Consider the following 13,771-nt stretch of genomic DNA (forward strand, 5'->3'; position numbering starts at 1 on the left):
GCTGTTAAGGATGAGGTAAATACAGGAACATAACATATTAACAATTCAATGGAAATAAATGAAGCTCTGGGAGCATGTTGATAGAGGTCTCTCCCAGTCGTGCACTGAAACATGGATGTTATATGGTGTAAGGGTAACGTGATTATAGTGCCAAATGGGGCCAGACTCACAACAAAAGGCAACTAAAGGAATGGGGAAGACAGGCATGTCAATCCATGAGCAGTTACAGAATGCTGTGGTGGTGGTCTCCAATTTAGCATGGCCCAGTAACATCATCTGGATGACTTCACATGGTGAAGATTTATTGGGAAACTGGAAGAAAGTTGAAATGTGAAGAGTGTACAGAAGGAATCTGGTACTGCTCACAGCATTGTTTCATGTGCATGGGGAGTTTCCAAACCAAGGGCACTGCTGCCCGAAGGAGAGGAGGTGGTCAACCACTGGCAACTACAGCATCGTATGCCCACCACATTGTGCAACAGGTAAGAAGGGACCCACGTACAACAGGGGGTACAACTGTGACCACATTTAACAGGACTGCAAGGCACATAATCTCAGGCTCCACAGTGGGATGGTGACTGCATAGGAGTGGTCTCTCTGCATGATGACCACGAACAACCACATATTGCTGGCATCATTTGTGATGGTGCCAAGAACAAACAAACTGGACCAACAAAGAGTGGGTCTCAGTCTGGGTAATGATTCTGGACTAGCCTCATATGGCAAGAGGTGAGAACATGCACTGCACCTAGGAAAAATGTCGCACCTCTCTATTTTGGTGGTCCAGGTGTTACGGAGCGGGGAGGCATAAAGTTGCATAGTTATACCCACCTTTCAAATCTTTGAGTATGGTAAACCCGCTGGTCATTGTTATTGTGACCAGTACTCCTTCCCCGTGTGCATCTTTTCAGGGGTGTATTTGGCCTTAACTTAATTTTTATGAATGATAACGCATAACTGCATTGAAATGAGCAGGTGGAGGAGATCTTGGAATGAGAGGATATTGGGCGGATTGTCTGGCTTCCCCATTGCCCCAACTTAAATCCCATCGAACACATGTGAGATGCATTGATGAGACATACTGCAGCACATCTGCACACACTATACTGTGGAAGTTTTTTTTATGAATGGCCCAATTTTCAACGAGCTATGATACTTGACAGTGAAACACCACACGAACGTTACTTCCATCTTTAAGTTTTGCACATTAATATGTAAGGAAATAAGTGGACTCTGCCTCACTTTGCTAAGATTTTATGTAACAATGGCAGAGAGTACATCATAGTTGCCGTCTATCCGCAGATTGTTTTGAACAACACAATGCTTTACTAGGCATGGTCCTGTTGGGGGTGTTATGCCATTGCCTTCCTCCGACATGAAAACTGGCTTACCTGCCATTTATAGGGGAACCTCCAATTTCACATGAATTCCACAAAGGCTGTGTTCACAGTGAGACCGAAATGGTCGTCAGATGCCATTGCGAGCAGTCACCTGATAACATCAGCTGACAGTTTGATCATGGCGTGTCTGATCTCCTCTTTCAGTTTTCAATGGGGTCACAGAGGTTAGTTTGGATTAGGTTAAAATCTATTCTATCCATGACGTAGGTTAGACTTTAACCTCCGAGGGTGGGGTGGATACCATGACACCTCTGTGTTTAGAGACGAATGCTGCGAAGGAGTGTTTGCTATTAAAATATGCCAAATGCATGTGACTGAGACATATCTGTCACGAAAACAATGTGGTGAGTACACTGTGTTCTATCCTCAGATGTTGGAATTACCAAATAACTTTTGCAAATATATATCACTGAATAGTGTCAGAAGTGGCTGCCACCTTTGAAGCTAGCATGTCATATTTGATGCTTTTCATATTTATATTTGTATGTATTATGCAAATATGTAGTTTCAATGATACATCACATACGAGATCTCACCAAAACACACGACTTTGGTGTAAAAAGGTTTTGCCAATGCACTAATGAGCACATAATGGTTATTTTATGTGGCGAAAGCAAATGTGTCTAATATATGATGCACTAGTAAAATCTGTGTATGAGTAAGCACATATTATTTACTTAATGAAAGGTGATTTATTACTTCACAGCAGTCCACTTTATCCTAAAAGTACTGGAAACTTCAGTGCTCTGTCAACACTTGTCCAGTGCATTTGAGAAAGGAAGCAACAAGGTTTCTGGTGGCAGTATTATTTCAGGTTGAGTGAAGCTTTTCATAGAGGAAATCAACTGCATTGCAGTGTCTTTTAGTGCATCTGCATGATGCATAGCTCCAAAATTCGATACAGAATAAATTTAATATTTTGTATTATTTGAGGTAAATCAATGGAAATATAATCTCCTACATTAATCTTTAAACTAACTTAAACAGCATTCAACACATCATACAAAACTCTGATATTGTACTTTTTCAAAATGTGGTATAGGCCTTAAATATTGAAAAGATGTGATTGTCAGATGTCAAACATCGAAATGTCACTTCTAGTTTTACTTGAGTCAGAACTGCATTTATAATGTGAGTACTGGATTTTTTTTTAATAGTGCTCAAATCACACTTTTGCTCAAAATTTGTTTTTGTTATTTGGAAGTGTTCCATGTATGCTTCTTTGGCTTTACATTCTCGAAATGATTTTGGTCACCCTGAAAAGCAAGATTACATACACTCTTGTGTTGCTAAATTTATTTGAAGTTGTGCAGTCATACATCAATTAACCTTGAATGACTATCATTCAGCATACATGTGAAGGACAAACAAAGTTTAGAATAAGGTACCGGTACTGTCGACATCTAAAGCACTGGAAAATGAAAATACATAAACTGCATTTGCAAAGTACTTCATGTAATAGAATCTCCACCTTACTGATATAAAAATGCCAATGAGGAAAAAAAATAATCTGTAGACAGCTAATGTCAACATACCACAATCCAAAAAATATCCACTACAGTAATATCTAGAATAAGATATGCCATCCTTCACACTTGAATGCATTATTTCTTGAGGTTATAATTTCCACCTAAAAATTTCAATAAAGATTTTGCCTACTTGTGGTTTCCAATAAACCTGCACTTTCAGTCCACATATTCCAAACTCTATCCCGATTATGATGCCACAAAGTCCTTTCTCATAGTCCATGTTTCACATTGTGCTGGCCCATATGAGCATAGAAAATAAACTGATATGAATTTCACTGACCGTTGTCTGGAATCTGTACATTCATGTAATGAGGTCAGCAGCACTTTGACCACACACTTAGTGGCCTACTGATTTGAAAAGAGCAGCTGGTCTTCAGCCAATGTTGGTTGTTGGTGGAATCCACCGACACCAGTGCCACTATGAATGCAACTTAAGCCACCGAGCCAGATGAGCGCATCATAGGAGAAACAAATAGTTTCCAGAAAAGAGAAGGAGGAGGAGAGAGAGGTGCAAACACAATAAAGTTTTAAGACAGGCCTTCAATATGTATCTCAAGGGCTCACTTACTTAAGAGCACTGCCTAAACAGGCAAGAATCAGCTTCAGATTTTGGGCTGAAACACAGCTGTATTTTGTCATTAAATAATTTGCTTTCTTTGGTCTTTGGTTTTTGATAACCCACATCATATGCCATAGCTTGCCTTCACAGTTGGTCATAAGTTTGTAAACTTGTAAATGTTTATGAGTTCATAATCTGTAAACGTTATGACTATGGTAATACATAGCCACGATACATAACATCCTTACCCTGAAAACAGCCAGTATAATTCTTGTGACTTTTTCCTTTACTGAGTCACTCAGTATATCAGCCAAAATAGGAATTACATTGAATCTGTAAAAACAATAAGAAAGACACAATTAAAAATGGTTCTGAAAAATTTCCATGGAATGAGAAAAGTCAAGAGAGTAACTTACTTATTCATTTTTTCAGCAAGTAGTGGGTTGAAAGTAAGTACCCATAGACAAAAGATGAGTTGGTACTGGACTTGAAAGTTTACTCTTCCTTGGAGCACATCAATAAGAGTAGAAATGCCATCCACAGACACAAATGCAAATCTGTACTCATCAATACGTAACATCATTTGCAGACAGCGAGCAACTGACTGCATATACTCATTGTTCTACAAAAAAAGTTTTTATATAAAAATATTTCATTCTCTCAATTATCATAAACTTGAACACTTTATAAAGCCAAGTATAATGAAAGAAGTTACTATTTTGGTGCAATAAGGAGAAAAAAATGGGAAACTAATGATGTTGAAGGTTTGGGACTCAAGACTTACAATAAAATATGCTAAGGTGATACAGTAATGGATAACATTAGCCATTTAAAACTCAAATTCAAGAAAGAACAGAACACATAGGGAGGAGAGAGAAACGAAGAACAATGTCGGTGTAAAAAATGAAAACAAATAAATAAAAATCAGGATAACAAGAATTTTTAACTGCTTTGAAAGAAATCCCAAAACATCGATGATGTGGATTTAAAAAAAGTGAAAGCAGACCTGAAGGAAATGGAAATAATGGAGGAAGGAATAGGAGAAAGAGAAAGATTCAGAGCAAAAGTCAAAGGTTTCAAGGGCTTCCAGGAGAAAACAAAGGAAAAGACAGGTGCAATATGGACAGTAGAAAGAAGAGAAAAACATAGAAAGATTGAAAAATAACTGGAAACACAGAGGAGAAAAGAAAGAATACATGTTATTTCATGTGTAGGCCAAACCAATATAAGAAAAATCATGTCACTCACAATATGCATTTTGTAGATTCATTCTTGTGTGTGGTTCTCTCTTGAATCTGGTCTCTGTATGGCTAATTTGATCATTTTTTGATAAAAATATATTGTTTAACTTTAAATGGTGATGGTGGCCATTACATTTTACAGTAAATACTACTTTGTCAATGGAATCAAAATCTTAGACCTTATGTAAATTTTCATCTTGTATAGAAAATCAAAACCTATTAGCTGCATTGTTTAATAATTAAAGTTTACCCGATTTACTTGCTGAACATAATAATACATGGTACATCCATACCAATGATTCTGATATGTTTCACTATCTGTTAATAAGATCATGCAAATAATATGGTTTTTATATGTATTACTTTATATGATTTCTGCATTTTTGTATGAAATAAAAATGTGAGTTGTTTCAAGTTTACATACAGAAGGCCTGATCAGTGCAATAGGCAGAAGTTGTTACTGATTGTGTGTCTGAAGCCTGCAGCTGAAATGAACAAAACAAACCCGAATTTCCTCAGGATGCTCAGCTGTCGAAACAGGAGCAGTGCCAGATGAAGATTCCTCTGCTGCAGGTGTCGCATGCAAAGTCGCATCCTTTAGCGCTTCACTCTACAAAAATATAACTGCAGTCAAGCTTAAATTCTTCATGCCAGTTATTAGTGTACGGATTTTCTGAAGCAGACAGTTGACTAAGAGCCCAGCTAATGCCAGCTGTTAGTTGAGAGAGAATGAAGAACGATGAAAGACCAGGTAAGTTTGCACAAGCCATCATACCAAAATAATTTTAAACTGCTGAAGCAGAATTAGACTTGACAGGAAATACCACCATCATGTTTTAATTGAAGTTCACATACAGAGAGTGTAGAATAACAAAGAATTGCAGAAATACTATATCAAACATAGTATTTCTTTTATCCATAGCCACAGAGACTAACTGTAGAAACAAACTGACTAAAAAGCACTATTTTCAGGTGCAAAGCGATGAGGAAAGAAAACAGTAACAACATTTGTTTCATATTAAATGTAATTTGTTAGTATCCATCTGAACAATGCACAAAAAGCAGCACTATACAAAAGGAATAAATATCGCACACTTTTCCACTGAACTACAAGCTGATACAAGAAAGTATTTGATTAAGGTTGTCAAAATAATTTTATTTTGGGATTAATACTTCTGAACAAAAAATAAATTTTCAATGTCAGAATGAGAATCAAAACAAGACAAAAAAACTAATTTAGGTTGTTAATATGTAGCCACAAGTAACACAAATGAACACAAAAACATATTACAGTTTTATTATTTCATTGCATTACAAAGTCACTTAAATTTGAGCATTGAAACAGTGCATTCACATTTTAAATACTGAATTAGATTCTTAATTTGAAGTCATGAAAAGGAGGAAGAAGTTCACACAACTTTTAAGAGTAATAACACAATTGACTGTTCTCATCCAAAATATCTTAAAATCTTCATATGGTTTAATACTTCAGCTATCACCTGTATAGTGATTTTGATGTCCCAAGCAATATTCTCTCTCAAATCTACATATTTCAATGCAATTTTATGAACAATATTTAACTTCAGCTTACTGTTTTTATCAGTGTAGGAGAAATTTCAAGCTGGTCTAGTAAATTCTTGACAGATCTACTTGTTGGCTTGCACCTTAATGATATTGGGAGATGTATGTTTTCATTGTATTAAAAAAATATATCTATTCAATTTTTCTGCTGTTTTTAGACAACTTAGCTACAATTGAAGGTAGTGGAATGAACTTTGTTTGACATTGGCAGTTTGCAACATTTGGTTTTTGTCTTCAACTGTAGCTTGCATCTGAGCTCCACTTTCCCCTCAAGCTAGACCCCCAACCCCTTTTCAAATACACCATACTACAATATACCTCACAGTGAAATCTGATTACAAAAAAACTTAAATGGAATCACATCAAATTTCTATAATTGTTGTGAAATAAAAAAGTAACATAAGAAACACTAACAGTGAAGAGAGTAGAAGTACAGATCCATAAACTAAAAAATACTTACGTTCTGTTTTAGCTGGTCCTTCAACCATGCAAGATAGAACTGCAAGTCAGACTTGTCCATTAAGTCTTGGCTCCAGCAAGCAATCTTTGCTATAATTCTTGATGTCATATTTACTATGAAACCATCAGGCCTGTTGAGAAGATTCAGGAAAGGCCCCCACACTGATTCCTTCTTTTTGGCACAATGCTCATGGAATATTTCAACACGTTTTCGATCTTCCTGCATAAACAAAATACATTAATTGCATTTCCTCATTCTTGTTGGTAGCTTTTGTGGTAATTGCTGATTACATGAAATTTGTTCACATACCTGCAACATGTCATCAATCATTATTAAAATATACTGAATTGTCTGATCTTTTGACACATGCCCCAGGAGGTTCAAAAATGTCTTGGCAGCCTGATTCCTATTGTCTTTCAGTAGCTTCTCACGAGCCTGAGCATCAGCATTATCAAATGCCACTATAAAACTATAGTCCTCTTGAGAAATCATTTGTGATCTAGAAACAACAAAAAATAGTACCCTTATAAAACAATAATGTGTGGAAAAATAATATTTCCATGGAAGCTTAACTCACTTAAATGACATTAAATGTGTTAATTGACCATTATAGAGCCTGAATAATCCAAACAAGTATTTAATGTGATATCACAAATGGATTTGCAGAAAGCAAAGGCGCTGGTGTTTCTTTTTGTAGGATTCGAATATTGTCTTATAATTTTGGTCATACTATGACAAGGCAAACAGACATACACTGAGGCAATGTGCATGTTGGTAGGTTTCATTCAGCTTAATATTAAACTTTTTTCCTCAACTTGGTTGTGCATCTAATAGAATATAATTCACATTACTGATTTGGTGAAAACACACACATTTGCCTTATATCAGTTGAGAGTGCTCCTTTAACCAGCAAAAATGAAAGGCAGTACCATACACTGCAATAACCTGACAATTAATTGCGAAAATTACAGTTCTGTTAGTGGTGGGCATGACATGACATCCTGAGAACCTTTACTAAATGCCTTCTCTGAAAACCACATATAACAGATAGTTAGAAACCCCACTCATGATGGAAATATATCAGATCTAATGGCAACAAACCGACCTAACCTCTCTAAGGATGTCCATATCAAAACTGGTATCAGTGACAATACAGCATTATGGCAACAATGCTTACCAAAGTACAAAGGACAACTAAAACAAGCAGAAAGATATATATGATCAGTAAACTAGATAAAAAATTTAGTAGTGTCAATCTCAACAAGGAACTTTAAATGGGCAGGAGTAAGTTGACAATCTCTGGTTCAAGTTTAAAAGAATAGTTGACCATGCACTGGATAGATATGTACACACTAGAATAGTTCATAATGGGAGGGAATGTCCATGGTATACAGTCACTGTATGGAAGCTTCTAAAGAGACATTACTGAATAATAGATGTAAAACAAGGTGTAGGGCTATAGACAGAGAAATTGTGAATGAAACACATTTGGCTGTCAAGCAAGCAATGTGTGGTATCTTCAGTGACTACCATGGCAGAATATTGTCAAGTGACATTTCACAGAACCAAAAGAAATTCTGGTGCTATGTAATGGCTGTTACTGGCACCAAAGTTAGTGCCCAGTCTCTAATGAATGAGACAGAAATTGAGAGTAGCAAAGCAAAAACTTAAATGCTTAGCTCTGTTTTCAAAATTTCCTTTATGAAGGGAAACCCAGGAGAACTGCCCCAATTTAATCCTCATACCACTGAAAAGATGAATTAAATAAGTATTAGTGTCCGTTGTGTTGAGAAACAGCTGAAATCATCAAAATTGAAGCAAGCTCCAGGCCCCGGTGGAATCCTTGTCAGATTCTACATTGAATTTGCAGTTGATATAGCCCCTCTTCTAACTATAATCTATTGTAGATCCCTCAAACAAAACACTGTGCCCAGCTCTTGGAAATAGGCACAGATCACACCTGTCAACAAGAACGGTAGTAGAACTGATTCACAAAACTACTGTCCAGTATCCTTGACGTCAATTTCTTGTAGAATCTTAGAACATATCCTGAGAACGACCTCCTCAATGCTAACCAGCATGGATTTCAAAAACACTGATCATATGAAACCCAACTCACATTTTTCTCACTTGACACACTGAAATCTTTGGATCAAGGCAATCTGGTAGATGTTGTGTTTCTTGATATCCAAAAAACATTTGACTCAGTACCACACCTATACTTATTGCCAAAAGTACAATCATATGGGGTACCAAGGGAAATTTATGACTGGATTGAGGAACATTTGGTAGGGAGGAAGCAACATGTTATTTTGGATGGAGTCATCGTCAGATGTAGAAGTAACTCTGGGTGTGCCCCAGGGAAGTGTGTTGGAACCCTTGCAGTTAATGTTGTATATTAATAACTTGAGGAAACTATTAATAGTAAAATCAGGCTTTCTGCAGATGATGCACTTATCTACAATGATGATGATGATGATGATGATGATGATGATTGCCTTCTAGGGCACTCAACTGCGAGGTCACACCAGCACCTGCAGTTATCTATAATGAAGTACTATCTGAAAGAAGCTGCTTAAATATTCAGTCAGATCTCGATAAGATTTCGAAGTGGTGCAGAGATTGGAAACTTGCTTTCAATGTTCAGAAATGTCAAACTGTGAACATCATAAAATGAAAAAAATGTATTATCCTATGACTATAATGTCAATAAGTCACTGTTGGAATTGGCCATCCCATACAAATACGTAAGTGTAACACTTTGTAGGTGTATGAAATGGAATGATCACATAGGTTCAGTCGTGGGTAAAGCAGGTAGTAGATTTCAGTTTATTGGTACAATACCAGCGAAGTGTAATCAATCTAAAAAAGAGATTGTAAATAAAATAGAAAGAAACTTCCACATGGGAAAAAATATATTAAAAACAAAGATTCCAAGACTTACCAAGCGGGAGAGCGCTGGTAGACAGGCACAATAAAATAACACACAAACACACATACAAAATTTCTACCTTTTGCAACCAACGGTTGCTTCTTCAGGAAAGAGGGAAGGAGAGGGAAAGACGAAAGGATGTGGGTTTTAAGGGAGAGGGTAAGGAGTCATTCCAATCCCGGGGGCGGAAAGACTTACCTTTCCGCCCCCGGGATTGGAATGACTCCTTACCCTCTCCCTTGAAACCCACATCCTTTCGTCTTTCCCTCTCCTTCCCTCTTTCCTGAAGAAGCAACCATCTGTTGCGAAAGCTAGAAATTTTGTGTGTGTGTTTGTGTGTTATTTTATTGTGCCTGTCTACCGGTGCTCTCCCACTTGGTAAGTCTTGGAATCTTTGTTTTTAAAAAGGAGATTGCTTCCAAATCACTTGTGCAACCAGTTATAGAATACTGCTCAAGTGTGTAGGTCCCCTACCACATAGATGTAGGGATATTAAATGTATACAGAGAAGGGCAGCATGAATTGTCACAGGTTTATTTAATCCTTGTGAAAGTGTCACAAAGATACTGAAGAAACTGAACTGGAAGGCTCTTGAAGATAGCCGTAAACTATCCTGAGAAAGTCTGTTAACAAAGAACTGGCTTTAAATGATGACTCTAGGAATATACTGTGACGCATATGTGAATGGAACGCGAAGAAACCCTAATAACTGGTCGAATGGGCCATAGCCTCTTCCATGAACCTAATGGTGGTCTGCAGAGTAGATGAAGACACATAATATTTTTATGTTCATCACTTAAAAGAGATCAGGGGAGAAAGTTATACACATCCACAATCTATAAAAAGCACACCCTGTATGAGAGCAAGATATCATAACAGCACACATATGCTGAAGGTTTTTAACGCGAAAGGCCAATCCAGATGCTGTTATGAGTTCTCTCAATGACAAGTACACAAATGAATTATTCCTGTTGCAAGCCCAATCCATGAGGTCATTAAAGACTAACACTAGCTCAGATTGGCCAAGGATGGAGACAGCACCAGGCTACATATTTTTCAAAGGAACTATCTTGGGATTCTAATTCATTTATCATGTTCTAATACCAAGCATGCTTCATTTCCTGCTTATTTTGCTTGCTCCAAATTTCTGCGATTGCAAAAGAATTATTATGAGATTAGAAGATCCATGAGTAGATTTACTGTTGATAAATATCACATGTCCCACATATGCAATGTGCTGAAGTTCTAGATGGCAATGTGTGTCATCATCCACCTTCCATCACTGATTCAAATGAAAATACATGCTGATTATGCCTCCATGATCTCCATATTGCATACCATGAGCCAGAGGATGTTTATACATGTAAGGCATACTATCTGTCTAAATTTTTTAAAAGCGTGTCGAAGACTACAATGATTAGCTTCCAATAAAGAAATTGTGGCCAAAGTTAAACATTAAGGTGGAAGTTGCACAACTAAAAATACTTGGAATGATGTACGAATGACATATGGAGAAAACTTGCTGATTCTGCATCAGAGTAAAAAAAAAAAAAATGGAAATAGACATTGCCAGTTCAGCTGAAGAGACAGTGAGTATGACAACAGGATGATGATGATGATGATGATGATGATGATGATGATGATGATGATGATGGTGGTGGTGGTGGTGTAGGTTCTACACTCTCATTTTGCGGTTCTGAACAATCAAGATTTGATGGCTATCGTGGAAAGCAGTAAGAAGGAAGAAACTGAGGTCAAGGAAGTTCAACCCATATGGAAGATGACAACTAAGGCGATGGCAAATGTCTTCAAAATGGTAGTGCTGCATGGCAGTTTTTGAAGACAGTGATCTAGAAGAGGCGAGAAATGAAGTGTAAATTGAGGTTGAACGTGTTCTAAAACACTACAAGAACTTGCATGAGCTGAAATTGAAGAAAAATCAAAGGTCAATAATCTAATATTTTGTTTCTGTGGTTCTTGGGTGTACTGCCAAATCCTATTGTTGAAAGTCAACAATATTTCACCCGAGAAGCATTATGCCATCATCAAGTGGTGCTCAATCAGCATCATCCGATGATGCCAGGAGAGCTGTCTGCCAAAATATTGTGGTGTTTCAATGATCAAATTTGGCAGTACAACTGAGCATCATGGAAGCAGCATATAATCTGGGAAAGTCTGAAATCATATATCTAATAATTTGTTTGAGAATGATTTTATACTTCAACAGTGAACCACATCAACTGCAACTGCTGAGTCTACTCTGAAAATAATCACAGAAACTGTGTTGAACACATCACAAAAATCTTCTGAAGACTAGAAGCTATTTAAATTTCAAAATTTGAAATACAAAAACTTCATAAGGTTATTATATTGTACATGTCAAGTGTTTGTTTCTTGTTCCATCAATTACATTTGATGTTTTTATTTTCTTCTGTATTTAATTTAGCTGCAAAAAAATACTGGTTGTTTTTAGTTGACATACTGTGCAGCATAATTTTAGAAGAGTACCCAATCCAGCATTTAATATGTAATATTTCTTCCATTTTATACAATTCCTCTGAACATGGTATTTTCATGGAATGTTTCTAACACATGAATTGAGGTTTACCTGTATATGTTCTCAGTGTCTTAGCAGATATTACAAAGACCATTCTTTGATATTTCAGTCTCCATCCCTGTTGCTAACACTCTAGTGCTTACGAAAATTACATTTACCAATTTCTACGATTCTCCTCTCTAGAGAAATAACACACTCAATGCCACATGGAATAATGTTGTGGATTAACTCATCTTTAAAAAAGTCTTCATTGCTCAAACACACTATATGAGTAATAAGTGGTGCTTACCCATGATCACCTTGTAGACATCTGTTTAAGGAGGCATTCTGACTATTGTTTCATAGTGTACTTACTCCCTCGTGAAGTATGTTGTAAATAATCCACTGCTACTCAAAAGAAACAGTGATATACATAAATATAACACTACATGACAATAATTAACAAAAACACCATGTGTATCTTCAAGATAATGTGTGCTTGACCTCCAGCTTCATTTGATCAAGATATAATGTGATGCGCAACAGCTCAATATGTGGCAAAAAGATGAATGACTAATAAATAAAATTATTTGCAAGATATATAATAATGTATTCTGCTACCTTGTATATGTCAACTGGATCTTACAATACTATGGGCAGAGAGACTAACAGGTTTTACTGTATCAGGCAGGAGTAATGCTTTTCGTTATTTTAACATTCTACTCATTTCTGATGCTCTCCTAATTTAGCATTAAACCATGCATGTCAGTATGTAAAGCACAATTCCAGACAAAGGTAAGTCACACAATTTATTATAAGCATATGGACTGCAATACATCACAATTTGAGGTATAAACCTCTTCTCATTCTATGTCACTCAGGAAGCTTTATAAATTTCCAACAATTTTCCATTTTCATACATAAAGATTCCTAGCTGAATGTTAAGTACAAGATCTTCCCAAAATTCTGTGCATCTGTTACATGTTACATGACTATAGCACTGCTTATTACAACGTTCATATTTTACTTTATGCTGATAGCTAATTCCATATTTTTCTGACACTTGTCAAAAGACGAGAAAAAGTTGTATGTGATCTTGTTAAAACTGCATAAAACCATTTTAATAAAAAATAATTTTAATAAAAAAATTTTAATAAAAATTTTAATAAAAAAGAAATAATTTTAATAAATTTTAATAAAAAAGAAAAACGGTGTTTTGCATAACTGGCGGACCTCAAATCCAAAATATTTTTTAACTGCAAACACGGCCAATACAAGGAGCTGCACATCAAAATGATGAGTATTTTAATTCCTGCACACTGGCAACCAGTCCCTGCAGATTCAATAACATCTCATAATTTAAAGAATGCACTCAATTAGATATTATTGTTCCTTATAACTGTTTGATTCTCTTTACAGAAATTCTGCTGTTTTTGTAAGTAAGTGTTGAGCAATAATGGCGATTCTCATGTGTAATTTCTCAAGGTGTCTGTTTAAAATGGTGGCAACTCTGGTGCGATGCATTTTGCTGGT

General features: G+C 36.3%; 1 protein-coding gene across 5 annotated transcripts in view; it reads right to left on the minus strand.

Annotated features, from left to right (window-relative positions):
- Positions 1-13,771, minus strand: part of LOC126336404 (V-type proton ATPase subunit H) — a 149,146-nt gene that overhangs the window by 26,743 nt on the left and 108,632 nt on the right. For 3 of the 5 annotated variants that reach the window (XM_050000094.1, XM_050000091.1, XM_050000095.1), the window contains exons 4-7: positions 7,080-7,269; positions 6,771-6,989; positions 3,905-4,110; positions 3,737-3,821 (exon numbers count right to left, since the gene is read on the minus strand). In XM_050000094.1, coding sequence (XP_049856051.1) covers positions 3,737-3,821; positions 3,905-4,110; positions 6,771-6,989; positions 7,080-7,269 — 700 coding nt within the window. Of the gene's footprint in view, positions 1-3,736; positions 3,822-3,904; positions 4,111-5,234; positions 5,340-6,770; positions 6,990-7,079; positions 7,270-13,771 lie in introns of all 5 variants that reach the window. The other 2 variants (XM_050000092.1, XM_050000093.1) reach the window with 1 other exon arrangement.

This window comes from Schistocerca gregaria, chromosome 2 (genome assembly GCF_023897955.1).
Source record: "Schistocerca gregaria isolate iqSchGreg1 chromosome 2, iqSchGreg1.2, whole genome shotgun sequence".
Taxonomy (NCBI): Eukaryota; Metazoa; Arthropoda; class Insecta; order Orthoptera; family Acrididae; genus Schistocerca; species Schistocerca gregaria.